Source organism: Phascolarctos cinereus, unplaced genomic scaffold (assembly GCF_003287225.1).
Source record: "Phascolarctos cinereus isolate Bilbo 61053 unplaced genomic scaffold, phaCin_HiC Scaffold_2;HRSCAF=192, whole genome shotgun sequence".
Lineage (NCBI taxonomy): Eukaryota > Metazoa > Chordata > Mammalia > Diprotodontia > Phascolarctidae > Phascolarctos > Phascolarctos cinereus.
This window is the reverse complement of record NW_027555625.1, coordinates 200,144,345-200,162,581: the sequence shown is the minus strand read 5'-3', so window position 1 is coordinate 200,162,581 and position 18,237 is coordinate 200,144,345. Positions and strand designations below refer to the sequence as shown.

Here is an 18,237-nt window from a genome sequence, read left to right as displayed (position 1 = left end):
TGAGAAGTATTGAAAAAGTTTGAAAGAGTTATGTGTGACTGAATTAGGAAATGATTTAAAAGAGATGATCAGATAGCAATTGAAACCTTTTTAAGATTAGATAACATTAAACCATAGCAGATCTAGTTAACATATTTTCCAGACTTAGGTACAGCATTGCTAGATTTCTCAAGAATGAAATTAGAGAAAAAATAGAATTGGAATGAGACATGCTGGTAATTGGCATAGAAAGTATAACAATCACAGAAAATGAAATTAAGTATACCAAAAAAGAAATAATAAAAAAGGAAATTCTGTTGTAGACAGATTTAGAGGATCTGACCAAATATTTAAAGAGAAATTAGTTCCCATGACATTCAGCTTATTCTTAATGACAAGAAAGTACTTAGCAAAATACCTTTTATGAGACAAATATGTTCCTAATGCCTTAACCAGGCAGGGCTAAGCAGAGAAAGAGACATAGAGAACATCACTAATAGTTACTGACACAACAATTTTAAACAAAATCATAGTGAAAACACCACAACAGCATAGCCAAAAATATTTCATTATGACCATGTTAGAATTATCCAGCAATTCACATATAGTTGTGGTAGTGAAGACTTGGAAAGAAAGTAGAGTCTTTTGATTAGTGAGAGGTTAAACAGATTGTTTTATATCAGTGTAATGGAATATAAGAAGCAGTGTAATGGAATATAAGAATATGAGGAATTCAGAAAAACATTGGAAGACATGTCAACTGATGAGCACGACATAAGCAGACCCAACGAGACAAAATACGTAACGACTAAAGCAATGTAGATGGAAGGAAAAAAAATTATTAATAGAGTCTTTGCAATCCCAAAGACTATACTTGGCTCTAATTGGATTTTCTTTACTGTTTTTGTTTCTTTATTATTACCAGGAAAAGTTCTAGATACGAATGAGATTAAAGGAGAGAAAGGTTAGGGGTTGGGAGATTGTGACTTAGAATAGTAAGTATAGATGAAAAGGATAATGATACTAGGCTGTTTCTCATTTAGTTTGAATTTGTGAGGTTTGATTGTGTATAAATGCATGAAAACCCAAATATTTGTCATAATTTTGTAGAAAGGAGATACTCCTCTCCATATTGCCATTCGTGGCAGAAGCCGGAAGCTAGCAGAACTTCTTTTAAGAAATCCAAAAGATGGACGACTGCTTTATAGGCCAAACAAAGCAGGAGAGACACCATATAACATTGACTGTAGCCATCAGAAAAGTATTTTAACTCAAATATTTGGAGCCAGTAAGTATTGTTTTATGTGAGAGTGAGTTTATTTTACTTTAATGAAATACATTTCCATTATGAAAGCATAAAGTAATCAAATATTTCAAGGAATATGTGTTTGTGTGTGTAATTATATGCATTTATTGATTTAATTGATCTATCTACCTGTGTCATATTTATGGAACAAAAATTCCTGAACTACTTTTACATTGTCACATACCTGAAATAGATATTCTGTGAAATATTAAATATGCAAAGTTTTAATATGGGAAAATATGAACGTTATAAAGTAAGTGTTCATGTGTGGCCTTTTAAATATATTAAGGAAGCTTTAAACACAATTTATTAATATTTCTAATAGATCCAGAAAACAATTCTAGGTACAAAAGTGCTTAAAAGCCATTTCCATTTAGTTTCTTATTTTGGCACACATTTATTTAGATTTAATTTTTAATTTTTTTGAGGGCTGTTTACATTATCTCTTCCTTTTATTTGTAAGGTAATTTTTTTTTGTTTTCCTTGATTATATGAATCCAAAAAAGTAATAATATTTCATATTACTTTGAAATGATATAAGTAAAACCATCTTTTAATACAGTTGTGTGATGTTTTTAATTCACAGGACATTTATCTCCAACTGATGCAGATGGAGACATGCTTGGTTATGATTTGTATAGCAGTGCTCTGGCTGATATTCTTAGTGAGCCAACCATGCAACCCCCCATTTGTGTGGGATTGTATGCCCAGTGGGGAAGTGGGAAATCTTTTTTGCTCAAGAAATTAGAAGGTAAAGTGATTGAACTAATTTTTATATTCATAAGAACTTCTTATATAGTAAGTTTTTAGATTATCATTAAAAATATTTCTAAAGAAAAGAATTGTATGTAGGATTTTGTAAAGTGTGATATTATCCCTGTTGTGGCACCCCAAGCCCTACCTTTACCTGGATGAAATTCAGTCTCTAGGGGCTGGCCTCAAATCATGTCTCCTGAGAGTAAGGACTGTTTTTTCCCCCTTTTTTTTCCCCCAGTGTTTAGTGTTGTGTGTCAGGCAAATAGTAGGTGCTTAATAAATGTTAAGTGACTGACTGACTTTGGCTTATTTTGTCCCCATCTAGAGTTTATTTTGAAACTTCAAAATATAGCTTGTGTCTAGGTTTTCACCAAGTAGTGTGGTTAAAACGATCTTAGCTCTCCTGCAACCATGCAAAGCAACAAAGTATAGTAGGCACAAGACAGCTTTTTTTCACTTCATAGAAAAATATAAAAGCACATAAAAGATTCACAGTGGCCTATAATAGCAAAATTATTTTCCCCTTTCCATTGTTTCCTTTCACCCTAGGGACGTATACTGACCTTTAGCCATACAGAACTACCTAAAAAGGTTGTACTTTCTTAGGAGAGAAATGAATTTCAGAGGTAATAGAGTCACCCTTTCTTTTACTCCCATGGTCCTAAGAACTTGAACTTTTCTCCAGAAGGAAGTGAACCTAGGTGTCTTAAAGAAGCAACTTCTTTCCCATCTGAATTGTAGTACTAGAATAATTCGTGGTAGTAACACATGGCAAAGTCCAGGTTTTTGCTTTTCTGTATCAGGGTTGAGTACTTTCTTGATCCTCAAATCTCTAGGGCCAGATGTGTGATCCTCAGTTTAAGAACTCTTGACATTCCTCCAGAAGGCTTGAATTCTGAAACTCTGAGTGTCTAATGACATAGATTCCCCCTCAACAGCAAAATGCCATTCCTGAGTCTAAGAGGTCAGGTCCCTGTCTCTCTACAGCTGAATCCAAAATCCCCTCCTCCATTTAGGATATTTTGTGATATGGCTGCATTGGCTTCTGCAACCATTTCGATAAGAGGTTCCATCACCATATCTCATTGCCATGGCCAGGGAAACCCTATGCAATTGTATGTGTAAGTAAGAGAGAATTTGCAACTAATTGTACCTGGTATTCCTATCCTTCCCTTCCCTTCCCCCAATTTTCCAGTTTGCTCTTAAGTGTCTGTTTTTTGGTTCATGTGCAGCTCTCACACAGTGGCCTGAACCAATCAGATCATCCTGAAATACTGAGATTTAATCATCCATCCTCAGTAAGTCAAATAAGTTGACTCACAAGTATTCAGCATTCATTGCCCCCAAGTATCCTTGATTTGCTTAGCAGGTCATATTCCTTGGGCAGGTAAAAGTGACAAATAATGCTTTACCTCTACAACCAGAAGTGGATCAGACAATCTTGATCACATTTATCTCCTTTTGAAACAGATGGAGAGATACTTAGTTATGAAATAGGCAAAAGTGCTTGTGTGGAATTGTATGCACATTGGGGAAGTGGGAAATCTATCAGTCTCAAAAAATTGGAAAGTAAAGTAATTGACCCAATTGGTGGATTTGCACCTGCTTTCAGGATGCATTTTCAAAAAGTTATCACACCACGAGTTTTTATAAGCAAATTGTTTTGTTGTAAATTTCTGGAAAAAATAAAAAAAAATTAAGTAGAATGAGACGTTAAAAATTACTAACATGCGCTTATTCCATTTTTTTCTGTTTTACAGATGTTTTGAAAATATTAGAACTTCAAAATGACTTTGTATGTGCTCATTTCTGTTCTTAAGAGTTTTGTCTTATTTCTCTTTCAGATGAGATGAAAACTTTTGCTGGACAACAAATTGAACCTCTTTTCCAGTTCTCATGGCTTATAGTATTTCTTACACTGTTGCTCTGTGGAGGGTTGGGTTTATTGCTTGCTTTTACTGTGGACCTGAAACTTGGAATAGCAGTGGCATTAAGCTTCTTGTCACTCCTGTATATATTCTTTAGTAAGTCTTTGCTTTTATTCTTTTCACACATTGAAAAATATGTCAGACTTCATTGTTTTATTTAATATGATTGACATTTTGATTTTTTGTATTGAAAGTTAAAAATACTATTGCTGGAAGTATAATATATGAATGTAATAGTATGAGTGGAAAAGTTTAACCACAAATTACATACACTTGCCTGCTAATTCTTTTTATCACACTAATTGGCTTGGGAAACAAGCTGTATTCTAATTGGTTTCAGTGTCTTTCAAAATGTATGTAAAATTTCTTTTATCAGACATAAGCATCATTATAAGAAAGCCTCTTAGTTATATATTGCCTACATTAGACTTTATTTAAATGAAATTATGTCATTATATTTTTCTAGTTGCAGATTGAATAGCTCCTCTACTTTAGAGGAGTACTGGCTATCATTGCATTTTTCCTGAAACAAAGGAGATAAAAATAATTCCTAATCCTTCATCTGAGTGTTGTCTTCGTTTGCAAGAAGAGAACTGTTTATGTATTCTACTACTATATGAACCATAGATTTGTTTTTCTAATTATATTTTACTTAGGCTAACATTAAATGAGCCCATAGACCCTAAATGTAAAGCAGTGAGAGGTGGGTGGTAGGTAGTATAATTGGATGGCCCTGGATTATGGCATTTGGTATGCAGAAGTTGGCATTAAATTTAAAAGTAACGTAGTGCATTATTCACTTGTGAGTCATTGAATTAAATCTGACTACTTGAATTTTATTCCTTTGGGAAATGAATGTGAAACTGATTACCTAAAATGCTTTTATTGGGTTTATTTTTATGTTTCAGCTGTAATTTACTTTGGTGGTCGAAGGGAAGGGGAAAGTTGGAATTGGGCCTGGGTGGTAAGCACTAGGTTAGCAAGACATATTGGCTACTTGGAACTCCTCCTCAAACTGATGTTTGTAAACCCCCCTGAATTGCCAGAGCAAACTACAAAAGCTTTACCTGTCAGGTGAGCCGAATGATTTTTGTTTTTCATTTCTTCCTTGAAAATACCATGCTATGTTCAGTCAAAAGTAAAAATGTAATGGATTAAGGAAAAATTTCTCTTCTGGTTATGTTAATTTTTTAGTATGTACAAAATTCTATGGAACATAAAATTTTAAAAGTTTGGTGGTTTAATAGCTAAATCTGTTAATAATTTGTTGCCATGAATGATTTAATGTTTTATTAGTTTGCAGATATTTCCTAATTAAGCATAATAGCAAGTTGATAAAGAATTTATATTCATAATTATATTCGTATACATATTTTAGACATGGAAACTCAGAAGCAAAGATGCCTTAGTCTTCTTAGAAAATCAGCTACACTTGTAACAGAAACTAGATTATGAATAATTTTATTTAGAATTCTCTTGATTTTCTTAAATTTATTTTGCAGTTTGAAAGTATTATTTGCTATGACTTTTTATCCATTAGACTTGTTCCTTTTGGCTTCAGAGCATAGATCAAAGAACAATAGAGGGAAGTTGCAAAAAAAGCAAATCAGCCTTGAGATCAGGAAAAACATATTTACCATCATTAGCTATCTGAAGGCAGAGTGAGGGGCTTCAGGAGGTGACAGAATGGGTTTCCCCAGTTTCCTACTCTGTGTGTGTGTGTGTGTGTGTGTGTGTGTGTGTGTGTGTGTGCGCATGTGTATAGATCTGCCTGATTTTCTTCCTATCTATCTAGCTAGCTATGTAGCTTTCACATAATTGTCTGCATGTTGTCTCTTCCATTAGACTTTGAACTCCTTGAGATTAGGGACTGTCTTTTGCCTTTCTTTGTACCCCAGCACTTATCACAGTGCCTGGCATATAATAGTAGATGCTTGATAAACGTTTATTGATGACTGGCTGAATATGAGGAATTCACAGAAATTTTGGAATATTTCTTTGGATCTGATGCAGAGTAAAATAGAGAACCAGAAGAATAATAAACACAATTCCCATAATAATGTACCTGAAAAAAATAATAAAAGTAACTCTTAAGTAAGTATAATAACCAATCTAGTCCTGAAGAACAACTAGTAAAGCACAGCTTCTTTATCTAAGCATAGAGCTATGGAATCATGGGGACAGAATGTTGTATATACATTGTCAGACTTAGTCATTTTATCAGTTTTTATTTGGGGCTTAACTGTTTATCTTTGTTGAAATGTACGATTCAGTTCCAGAGGTGGAAGTGGGGTTCCTCTATCCAGGAATGGATGTGATATTAAAAAAAGGCATTTATTAAATTTATGAAGTTAAAAAAAATTAGTTTGTGGACAAGGTCCACAGCAGCCTTTTTACAGGTAGCTAGATGCATGCAGTGGAGAGAGTGCTGGGCCCAGAGTCAGGAAGACCTCAAATGTGGCCTCAGACATTTACTAGGTGTTTAACCTAGGGCAAGTCGCTTAGCCCTGTTTACCTCAGTTTCCTCACCTATAAATGAGGTGGGGAAGGAAATGGCAAGCCACTCTAGTATCTTTGCCCAGAAAACTCCAAGTGGAGTCATGAATAGTCGGACATGACTGAAACGACTCCACAGCAACAACAAACAAACCTGGTCATGCGTCTTAAAGGAAGAGAGTGACTCTGAGATAGAAATAAGGAAGGAGTGCATTCCTGGTGTGTTGGAATGGCCAGTTCAAAGGCCTGGAGATGGGCAATGTGAGTATCATGTATGAAGATGAAAGAAAAAAGCAGTTTGGCTGGATTGTAAAATCACTGAGTATGGGAAGGGAAAGTAATGTCCAGTGAGGTTGAAAGGCTAGGTTCTCTAGGGCTTTGAGTGTGGAGTTTATATTTGATCCTATATTAGATCCTAGATAGAAAGCCCCCGGAGTTGCTTGAGTAAAGGAGTCTCATAGCTCTATTTCTTTAAAGGAATATTACTTTGTTAGTAGTATATAGGTCATATAGTTTATTTCTGCATCTCCTTACCACCTGATTATCGATTTCATGGTCCCAGTTTTGTTCTTTTATCTACTCCTTGATACTTGTATTTCACAAAACGCTCTATTCCTTTATAATGAAAAGAGTGCTTAATGTGTGGTTGGGAACATCTGGGTTTAAATCCCATTTCTGATCCTGACCTTCTGTCCCTGGTAGTTGGAGTTACTCTCTTATCCTAATTCTGCTTCATTGTATATATCTAACCTCAACCCTGGTTTCCTCATATATAAAATGGGGATACTTGCAGTATCTATCTCACAGGTTTGTTGTGAGGCTCAAATAAGAAATGTATGTAAAGTTCTTTGCAGAGTATAAAGCATTATATAGATGTCAACAATTACAGTTTGTGGAATTTAGAAAAATTGATTGCAATTTTAGAAAATATCTATGATAATAACTAGAGAGAGCCAACCTTGAAGCCAAGAAAATCTTGGTTCAAGTCTTGCCTTTGATCATGTTGGCTATGTGTTTTTTATTGTTTGGTTTTGTTCAGCAGTTTGTGACCCGATTTCGGGTTTTCTTGACAAACATACTGGAGTAGTTTGCTGTTTCCTTCTCTGGCTCATTTTACAGAAGAAATAAATGTCTGAGGCCAGATTTGAACTCAGGAAAATGAGTTTTCTTACTCTAGGCCCGACACTCCATCCATTTCGCCACCTAGCTGCCCTATTGGCTACATAACCCTAAGCAAACCATAACCTCTCCATACTCTAGGTAATTGTCTACTAAGGCTATAAAGAGAGTGTTTCCTCACCTGAGAGTTCCCTAGACTAATGAAATCAAAGGTATAGTTCCTATATGGTATATAAACATGTACATACATATCTTTTAAGACAATTTGACTGCTCTGGTTTTTGTATTGTCTTCTTGTAATCATTTTCCATCAAGGTGTGCTAAGAAGATGATTTCTTCCCTCCCTTTCATTAATTAAGAGATTATTTCCATCTAACTTTACTAGTAGGCGTTCTATAGCAATTGTCATCTCTTCACTTATTAATCATATGACCTCACCGAACCTCACTTTTTTTTTAGCAAAATAAAGGCATTGGGCAAAATGGGCCCTAAGGCCCCCTTTCATATTTAATATTTTGTGATCTTTTTCTTCTCATTGGATAAAAACCATTTTTTTAAAAATTGACATTTGTCAGACCTAATTCATGTTCCTTGACTGTTTGAAAATGTAGAGGTTTTTTTATATTTCTATTTAGAAAAAAAGATTAATTAAAAGACAATGAAATAATCCAACTGGTTTATAAGACTGTTGTAATCCAAATTTTATTCAAATAATGACAAAATATATTTTTCTTTTTTAAAAAGGTTTCTATTTACAGATTACAATAGACTCTCTAGTGTGGGTGGAGAAACTTCTTTGGCTGAGATGATTGCAACTCTTTCTGATGCTTGTGAAAGAGAATTTGGTTTCTTAGCCACAAGACTTTTTCGGGTATTCAAGACTGAAGATACACAGGGTAGAACTTTTATATTTCTTTGTTTTGTATTTTAATGTAATAGTTTTATTTATTTCTTTTTATATATATTTTAAATTCCTCATAGCATGTTGTCTTGTATCGTAATAATTTTATATTGTACTTTGACTATTGAATTAAGTTATCTAGACATTAGAAGCATAAATAATGTCCAAAACTCTTTTTATGTATTACAGGAAAAAAAAAGTGGAAGAAAACTTGCTGCCTTCCATCTTTTATCATCTTCATTTTCATCTTGGGTTGTATTATTGCTGGAATCACTCTCCTTGCTATATTTAGAGTTGACCAAAAACATATGACAGTGAATGCTATTCTTATATCAATTGCATCTATTGTTGGTTTGGCCTTCATTTTAAACTGTCGTACTTGGTGGAGAGTACTAGACTCTATCCTGAATTCTCAGCGTAAACGTCTCCATAATGCAGCAACCAAACTGCACAAGTTGAAAAGTGAAGGTTTCATGAAGGTAACTAAATATTGAAATATTTACAACAAAAACTCTAGCTCATAGATTTTCTAGGATTATAAGCATTGAGCTGTGTTTAAAACATTGTGACCTTAAAAATTTTTAGGTTTAATTTCATTTGGAATTAAATTCAGGTATATTCCTTAGCTGTGGATATGCTGTAAAGCTTTCTCTTGGCATCTCTCATCCACTGAGATCAATTATTATCTCTACACAGATCACTTTTAATGGCCATTGTCTACATGAAACTTTTCTTGATTTCTTTAGATGCTTGTTTTGTTCTTTCCCCTTGATTTACTGTGTATGTATTTGTAAATTCATGTTGTCTTCTTTGATAAAATGTGAGCTCCTTGAGGGCAGAAACTGTTTCATTTTTGTCATTGTATCCTTACCATCTAGCACAGTGCCTGGCACCCAGTAAGTGCTTCATAAATGCTTGGTGATGGGTGAATATATGTCCTACTATATAGCTTTCTATTTATGCTATTCTATATCAAAGGGCTTTTCAGGGCTTTCCATAAATAGTAATTATTTCTTTTATAGTAGAAAAAAGGAATAGATATTAGCTCTGCCCAAGGAAACTGAGGCAAGGCAGAATGACATAATAGAAAAAACATTGTTAGTTTGGAGACCTGGGTTCTCTGAGCCTTAGTTTTCTTACTTGTAAAATGAAAGCAATGGATCATGATCTCTAAGTCCCCTTCCAGTAGTGAATTTTTTAATTCCAAGTACCTTGATCATAGCTTTCAGGTAGACCAAAGATGTATAAATTTGATCTCTTTAATCTGTTTTCCTGGTCAGTTGTTTTCCTGTCAGATATTTTATCTTTTCTTCTATTTTTTTTTCCCAGTCTTTTACTTTGTTTGTTATTTCTTGTTATCTCATGGAGTCATTCCATTTAGCCAGTTCTAATTTTTAAGGCATTATTTTCTGCAGCAAGGTTTTGTACCTCTTTTATCAAGCTATTGATTCTTTTTTCATAACTTTCTTGGTTAGCTCATTTCTTTTCCCATTTTTCCTCTACATTTCTTATTTGATTTTTTTACATCACTTTTTTTTTTAGCTCTTTAACTCTTCTAGGAATTCTTTTAGGGCCTATGTCCAATCTGCATTTTTTCCTTGAGGCTTTGCTTGTAGATATCTTCAAGTCATTTTTTCCTTCTGTGTTGGTCTTGAGTTTCCTGTCATCACAGAAACTGTGGTCAGCTTCTTTTTTTGTTTGTTTGTTTGCTCATTCTTCCAGCCTACTTCTTGACTTTGGCTTTGCTCATTTCTGGGGGGATGTGGGAAAAGTTTGTCACTTTCTCCTCAGTCTGGGGGAACCTGAAGTTTTTGGTGCTTCTAAAGTGATGTGATCCAGGGAGAAGTCTTTTCACAGCCCTCCTTATCTGAATTCTGGAAGTCACTGACCCAGATTTGGGTTTGTTGGATTTTGTATAGTTGAGTTTAAGTAGACTGTGGCTGAACTTAGTCACTGTTGGCCTGTTGTGAGATTCTGCAGTTTCAGAGAGACTGAGCTGCTGGCTGCCCTTTGATCTTAGCTTCTGCCCTGGTTTTTCCATTGTAGTCTTTGTTCTGGTCTAAAAGTTAGAACTGAGTCATTTCTTTGATCTTGGGCTCAGAGCCACACAAGCTCAGTTTCTGGAATTTATTGCTCTGCTTTCCTGGATCTGTGACCTAGAACATCGGGTGACAGAGCTGCCAGATGGCTCCTGCCCCCATCACTAGTTGAGGAGTCTCCTGGGATTCTGCCTTGGTGCTTGCTCCTGTCTTGCTGCCACTGCCACCACCCTGTACTCCTGACCAACTTCTGCCTTAGCATCTGTAGACTTTTTTGTTTCTCTTCCTAAGTTGCCCTGGGCTGGAAAAATGACTCACTGTGACTTTCTCTTGGCTTTTTATCAGTCTGGCATGTTTTCTAAGTTGTGGAGGAGTGTGTGTGTGTATGTGTTGGTAAAGCTAAGCAAAAATGCCACTCTGCCATTTTGGTTCCACCCTCTAAGTAACTTGATCGAAGTAATGTAATATCATGAATGAAACCAGAATTTGAAGCTAGGATTCTAGACTCTTGAGTCTGTATTTGTTTTACTGGAGTATTTTGCATTAATATTAAAATAAAAAACAGCTTTCTTTTATGAAATATTTCATTATAACTTAAATGCTTTCTTTTGAACAGGTTCTGAAATGTGAAGTGGAATTGATGGCTAGAATGGCAAAAACCATAGACAGCTTCACTCAGAATCAGACGAGACTAGTGGTCATCATTGATGGGCTAGATGCTTGTGAACAAGACAAAGTCCTACAGATGTTAGACACAGTATGTTTTCAGTCATTTTAATTTAGTCAAAGAGTTTTATGTACTTGGTGGTTTACTATAGAGGCCAAATTTTATATTATTTTAACTGAAGTAAATTTGAGAGTTTTGCATTAAAAGTAGATGCCACAGGGTGTATTATGTTTCCTTTTTTATTAATAATTTTTGTGAGTAATTTTCAACTCTTTACATGGTTTTGATTTATCAGTAGTAATAAAAGATAGTATTTCTTAGGTGGAAACATCAAGCTCAAATATTTAACATTAAAAAAACAGATCTTATAGAAGATATGACAGCTGAAAAAACAGTGTAGTAAAGAGCAATGAATTTGGAGTCAGGGGATATATACTTGAATTTTCGCTTTGCTGTTCACTAACTCTGTGACCTTGGACCAATCTTTTAACCTCTTAGAGCTTCAGTTTCCTTATCTGTAAAATTAAGCTATTAGACTAGATGGCCTGTAAGTTTTTTTCTTATCTTACAACTTATATTTTAAGTCTAATGAGGATGTGTGATAGAAATGGTGAAGGTGTTTCTCTAGGGGTTTCTGTGAGTCATCACAGATGGTTGTGGACAGAACTGGAGGTGGTAGTGGGGAACCCCAAGTGCTGTTAATAAGCAGGACACATTAGGTATACTTCTAAGCAGTAGCATGAAGCACCACACCATAGACCATAAAGATGAGTATAAAGATACTGTAACCCATAAAGATGGTACCTGTGCTCAGTCTAGTTGAGAGAAAGGCTTTAAAAATAATTATGGAGGGACCAAATCATAGAGCAATGTGTATATGGGAAAGTGGGAGAGGAGAAGTGGGGAACCTCTGGAGTCTACCCTTTCTCTCTTCTCCCCTACCCAGAAAAAATTTGAATCACAGTGGAGAGAAGTAATCAATAGTTAGTCAGTTGATGAAGAATGTACCAGTGATTACACTTAGAGTAAACTATGTCAACTCTTACTCCTAAAACTTTTTCAGTAAAAGCAGTTTATACTGAAGATTTTTATAGTGAATCAGAAAAGATACACTTCCAGAAGGAAAGATGCAAAATAAGAATATTGGGAATGATACATCTCTATCAGCAGGACTTAACCTCAAACAAAGAAAACCATGGATTTTCTGATAACTCTTTTCTGTGGTAACAAAATATAAAACCTCACCTTGGAAATGTCCGTGACCAAGATGATGACTAAATGTTGTGTTTTGAGATTGATTGGGCTGTGGAGAGATGTGATATTAAAAAACTTTATTTTTTAAAGAATCTTTTAAAATTATTGTGGGAGTTACTTTTTAAAAAGTTTAAAATTAGAGATAATTCATGCTTCATATGTAAATTTCAAGACATTTGCTGATTTAGTAGTTACATGTGATTAGTTTTAAAGGTCTATAAAAAGGACATGACGGGCAGCTAAGTGGCACAGAGGACAGCAGCCCTGAAGTCAGGAGTACCTGAGTTCAAATCCGGCCTCAGACCAAACACTTGACACTTACTAGCTGTGTGACCCTGGGCAAGTCACTTAACCCCAATTGCCTAAAAAAAAAACAAAACAAAAAAACAAACAAAAAAAGGACATGATACTTTTCGAAGAATCTCATAATTAGTCACAGTTATTAGCACATTAAGAAGGAAGCCCTATGTTTCTGACTCTTTAAATGTTCAAATGAAAAGCGACTATATAACTTCAGCTTTACGTAAACCTGTCTAGCTTCCATAAAAAAAACCTTATAGAGAAGAATTATTATATTGCAAGGAAATTGATTTGAAAATAAATTATTAGACAAAATAGAAATATGAAAGCTTTTTTCCTGTGTATATTTTTTGTTTAATAAAATGCAAAAAAGCATGGCTTTGCTCTTAGAATGCTACAGAAGCTTAGCTCCTAATAGAAACAAGAAAAAAAATCAACTTCTTGACATGATACAGTTTGAATAACCCTAACAGGTCTTGTCTTATTTTCATGGTTTTCTAACTTAAATAGTCATTGCGGGAGTAATTTAGTATTTTCAGAGTGCCTCTTTGAGTTATCTGTATAAAGAAACTTTGGTAAACATTTATTCCAGAACCTAAGGTCAGTATTAAGGAAGCTGTTTCTTTTGAAAAGCAAGCCACTACCAAAAATAATTCTCATTCATATACACATGGACACATATTGTTATACACATACACACAGTACATACACATATATACACACGTATTTATACATAACTATATTTCTTAAATACATTTTGCTTCTTTTGGTTTTATTATACATTTGTTAGAACATATAAATTATTGATTTACTTGATGAAATCCAATTTGAACTTTAGCAAGGTCAATTTTCTCATTAATATACTAGTATAATAATAAGCTGATATTGGTAAATTTTGGTAAATATTTCATGAATTTTGTAAATATTCACAATAAGTCCAGATTTTAGATAATGCAAACAGTGTTATCCCCCTTAAATAGGTCTTTAAAATACTTGATGAAAGATCTTACCACTTTTCTACTGAGTCTGTTAAGTTCTGAGTGGCTTTTTAAATTTTTAATAGTATATATAATGTTAAGTTTTTTTGAATTATGAGCCATTTGAAAAAAATCTATACTAGCATTTTTAAAAGCTTTGCCATAAATAAATATTTTCTTTATTTTAAAATATTTTTATTTTCTTTTTTGATGCTTAAAAGATGTAATGAATTGTCTATATATACAGTGAGTATCCATCATTATCATGCAATAGTTATACAACTATTGTGAGAGGTTAACTGCCTCTGAATTTACCCAACATTTTCTTAAAACCAGTTGATTCAGCACTGTGTGCTGTGCATCAGCTCCATAACTCTCACGTCCTATCTGTCTCTTCTCTTTACAATGACACAGTTACACAGTTCAAACTAGTTTAAAAAGTAAAAAAATAAAAAATGAAAAATGAAAAATTTAAACAGGCATAAAGCAGTTCGAACTGCTAAAACCAGTCAAAACTGGCCCAAACCAGTTCTAACGGGCCCAAACATCAAAACCAATGCAAAAGAGCAAAAGCCATTTCAAAATGGCAAAAAACAGTTCCAAACCAGTTCAAACCGGTAAAAACCAATTCAAACCAGTCAAAATGGGTTCAAACCCAGCCAAAACCAGTTCATACTAGACAAAACCAGTTCAAACTGGCCAAAACCAGCTGAAACTGGCTCAAACCAGTTCAAACCGGCCAAAACTAGTTCAAACTGGCTGAAACCAGCCAGCCCAAACCAGTTCAAATTCGTCAAAGCCAGCCCAAACCAGTTCAGACTGGTCAAGACCTGTTTAAAACAGCTTTAAACCAGTTCAAACCGGCTGAAACCAGGTAGAGGTGTGCTTCCAACGTGGACAATGTACTGTCCCAAACTTTGGGGATTTGTACAGCTGTTTTCAGAGATACTTCTGGGGACCTGTAAATTTTCAGTTATTCCAAGGTGTTATGATAAGGGGCGAGGTGTTTACTCCTTTCCTGGCCTGTGCTCTGGTCTGTGGGTGACCACAAGCACCCTTTTTTATCTTGGAACTATGAGGAGAATTTGCTCTTCACCACCACTACAAGCTCTACCATGCCAGTGCTCCTCCTCACCCCAGGACTGTGACCCAGATCCAAGCACAGACAAAGCAAGAGATTCCTCCCTCAACACTGACAGAAAGATCCCTGCAATCCTCCTCTGATCAGCCACTGGGTTCCCCCTCAGTCAGTAGGCATGAAGCTGAGAAAGCAGCGTTGGCCCCAGGGCGGTGCTTGGGAACTGGGGCTGAAACCTAGCTTCTCTCTCACTACAGAAACAGACTTTTCCCACTGACCTTCTAAGTTGTCTTTGGCGTTTGTGGTTTGAGAGGTCTGGAAACCACCACAGCTGCCTGTGATTCAGTCCTCTGTGGCCTGTTCCAGGTTCACTGTGGTCTGCATGCCCACACCAAACTGTGCTTCTCTCCCAGCCTGGTGCGATATACCTTTCTGATCGACCATCCGGGTTGTCTTGGGCTGGAAGTTTGTTTCACTCTGTCTTTTTGTGGGTTCTGCTGCTTTAGAATTTGTTTAGAGCAATTTTTTATAGGTGTTTGGAGGGGTTTGGGGGAGAGCTCAAGCAAGTCACTGCTTTCACTCTGCCATCTTGGCTCCGCCCCATAAATGATATTTTCTTGAAAATTCCTTCAGTGTTGAATTTGAAGGTCGCTTCAGACTTTTATACTAGTGGTAAATGTTGATTAAGATGCTGCCTGACTTTTAATGTATATTTCTAATACTTTTATCCAGGTGCATCTATCCTAAGTAAAAAACTGTAGTTCTTCCTTATTGACTTAATCACATTGAGATTCATAAATTTACATTTAGCTGCTTTAGGCAAATTTTGCATTTTTGCCCATTTTATTATTTGGTTTAAAGTGGGAGTTATTAATGGTTTTTTTGTGTCATAGTCTCCTTTAGCATTGTGGTAAAGACTATAGAGCATTCTCAGAATAATGTTTTTAAATGCATAAAATAAAATACATGGGATTACAAAGGTAACTAATTGTGTTGAAATATACCTATCAAAATAATAATTTAATAAAAGAACACAGATTTGAAGTTAATCCTTCTTGATTTAAAGTAAGAATTCTTCTCTTGGGTATTTTCCTGATTCAGATGAAATAACAGTCTTAAGAGGGGAGAGAAAAATGAGTGAGAAAATGAATGTCTTTCCCAAAATACCAAAAATTTATTAAACTCAAACAGTAAAAATAATTATAATGTAAATGATAATATGGTAAGAGTTTGGAGAGCTATAAAAGAAAAAAAATACTATGAAATATCCAGTTGGTGTTGAGGAAAGCTTTGTAAAAAGGAAGTTTATCTGATGGCCTTGGAGAATGACTTTAAGGTCTTGCAAAGCACTTCACGAAAAGTCTGGATTGTAGGTAATGCAAGCAATATTATCTCCATTTTATGGATCAAGCAACTGAAACTCAGAAGCATAAAGTAAGTTCCCCCTAGACATGCCGCTAATAAATATCAGAATTGGGAGTTGAATTTGGGTCTTTTGACTTCTGAAAACCAATACTTTTTTAATCACACTGCTTCTTGAAGAGATTCATATTTCTTCTGTCACCATCAAACAACATTTTGGAGATGTCAAGGGAAGAAAAGATGAAGTGAGGGAGGGAGAAAAAGAAAGAAAGATAGATAGGTAGATAGATAGATAGATAGATAGATAGATAGATAGATAGATAGATAGATAGATTTACGAAGCACCTTCTATGTGCCAGGCACTATGCTGAACACTTTTTACAGATATCATTTGATCCTCACAACAATCCTGGAAGGTAGGCACTATTCTTATCCCCATATACAATTGAAGAAACTGAGGTATAGAGAAGTTAAATGACTTGTCCAGGTCACACAGCTAGTGTTTGAGGTCATATTTGAACCTGGGTATTCTTGACCTCCAGGTATAGAGATCTGGCTGCCTCAAAAAGCACACATTTCATTTTTCTCATATAGAAATTGTAAGCTCTTGAGAGTTATGGATGATGTCTCCTATTGCATTTCGTAGCATTGATTGTTTCCCAGTATAGTGTTTCTTATTAATTTATATCAAATACAAGTGTATATGTGTGTCTATATGTGAATATATGTCAATGTATGTCAAAATATATATGTATGTAAACTTTTCTTGTGTTACAGGTCCGAGTTCTGTTTTCAAAAGGTCCATTCATTGCTATTTTTGCAAGTGACCCACACATTATCATAAAGGCAATTAACCAGAACCTCAACAGTGTACTTCGTGATTCAAATATAAATGGTCATGACTACATGCGCAATATAGTTCATTTGCCTGTTTTCCTTAATAGTCGTGGATTAAGCAGTGCAAGAAAATTTCTCGTAACTGCCACTTCAAATGGAGAAGTTGTATGTTCTGATAGCGCAGGTAAAAACCAAGCCTCTAAAATATTAAAGTTCTTAGAACAGCTAAAAATTCTACTTGCTTTTAAAGAGAATACTTTTAACTTAAATATACTTTGGAGAGTTGTGACTGCTTACTTAAAGTAACAATAACACAGAAGCATTTCAGTGTGTAAATTGTTTGTCTTTGTAAATTATTTTAAGGATTACATGAAGATACTGACAGAAGAGTTTCGCAGAACAGCCTTGGGGAAATGACCAAACTTGGCAGCAAGACAGCCCTCAACAGACGGGTAAGATGCTTGTTTTCAGTCAGACTTCTGGGTTGAAACAAAGGTAAAATGTGTTATTAAAACCTTTTATAGCTATTGAATTATTAGTTTCCAAACGAAATTTATCATTGAATTTCCTTGCAGCAGTTTCAAGTTGGATTTCAGGGACTGTCTGAGTGTAGAGCCATAGTAACTCAATGCTGCTGTATACTTAGATGTGCCCCATCTTGCTCCTTCCATCCTTTTGCTCTCTTCTTTTGCTGCTAGGGAAGAACTTACACTACAGATATGGTGGCCATATCTACCTTCATTTACCTTAAATAAAGCTGAGCAATTTATTGTCTTTTCACACTGTTTTGAGAAGACGAAAGATATAAGGTAGTAAAGAGTTGGAAGTCAAAGGGAATTTCAAGGTCAAGGTAGGTGTAGTTGGAACATTTCAGGATCATATTAATAGAATGTGGTTGCAGCAAATCAAACAGTAGAACATTTCTCATAGTTCTTTAGGATGTAAATGTCTAGTTTACCTGCAGCACCTTTTAGTAATTTCAAGCTCTGAATAAGTACAATAAAACAAGGCCTAGGATTTTGATTGTACACACTGTTCTTCATTCCCCAAAGTCCTCTTTCAGTGTTGGCTTCAGATCAAAGTACTGTCATGAAACAGTTTACCTTATAGGTGAGTTCCAAGACTATTGCTTGTTCAGCATCAGAGAGTAAAAGTTGTGTCATCATACCATTAAATTTGTAACTCATGCTCTGCTTATGTTCTGTGCTGTCTCCCCCAAATCTGGTTTCAGGAAGACC

The 18,237-nt window shown here is 35.1% G+C and overlaps 1 protein-coding gene across 1 annotated transcript in view; it reads left to right on the top strand.

Annotated features, from left to right (window-relative positions):
• The window catches only part of KIDINS220 (kinase D interacting substrate 220), a 164,330-nt gene that overhangs the window by 48,697 nt on the left and 97,396 nt on the right, over positions 1–18,237 (top strand). The window contains 9 exon segments of the mRNA XM_078149758.1: positions 1,090–1,267; positions 1,872–2,036; positions 3,886–4,065; positions 4,878–5,043; positions 8,329–8,480; positions 8,675–8,964; positions 11,141–11,281; positions 16,940–17,183; positions 17,363–17,451. Coding sequence (XP_078005884.1) covers positions 1,090–1,267; positions 1,872–2,036; positions 3,886–4,065; positions 4,878–5,043; positions 8,329–8,480; positions 8,675–8,964; positions 11,141–11,281; positions 16,940–17,183; positions 17,363–17,451 — 1,605 coding nt within the window.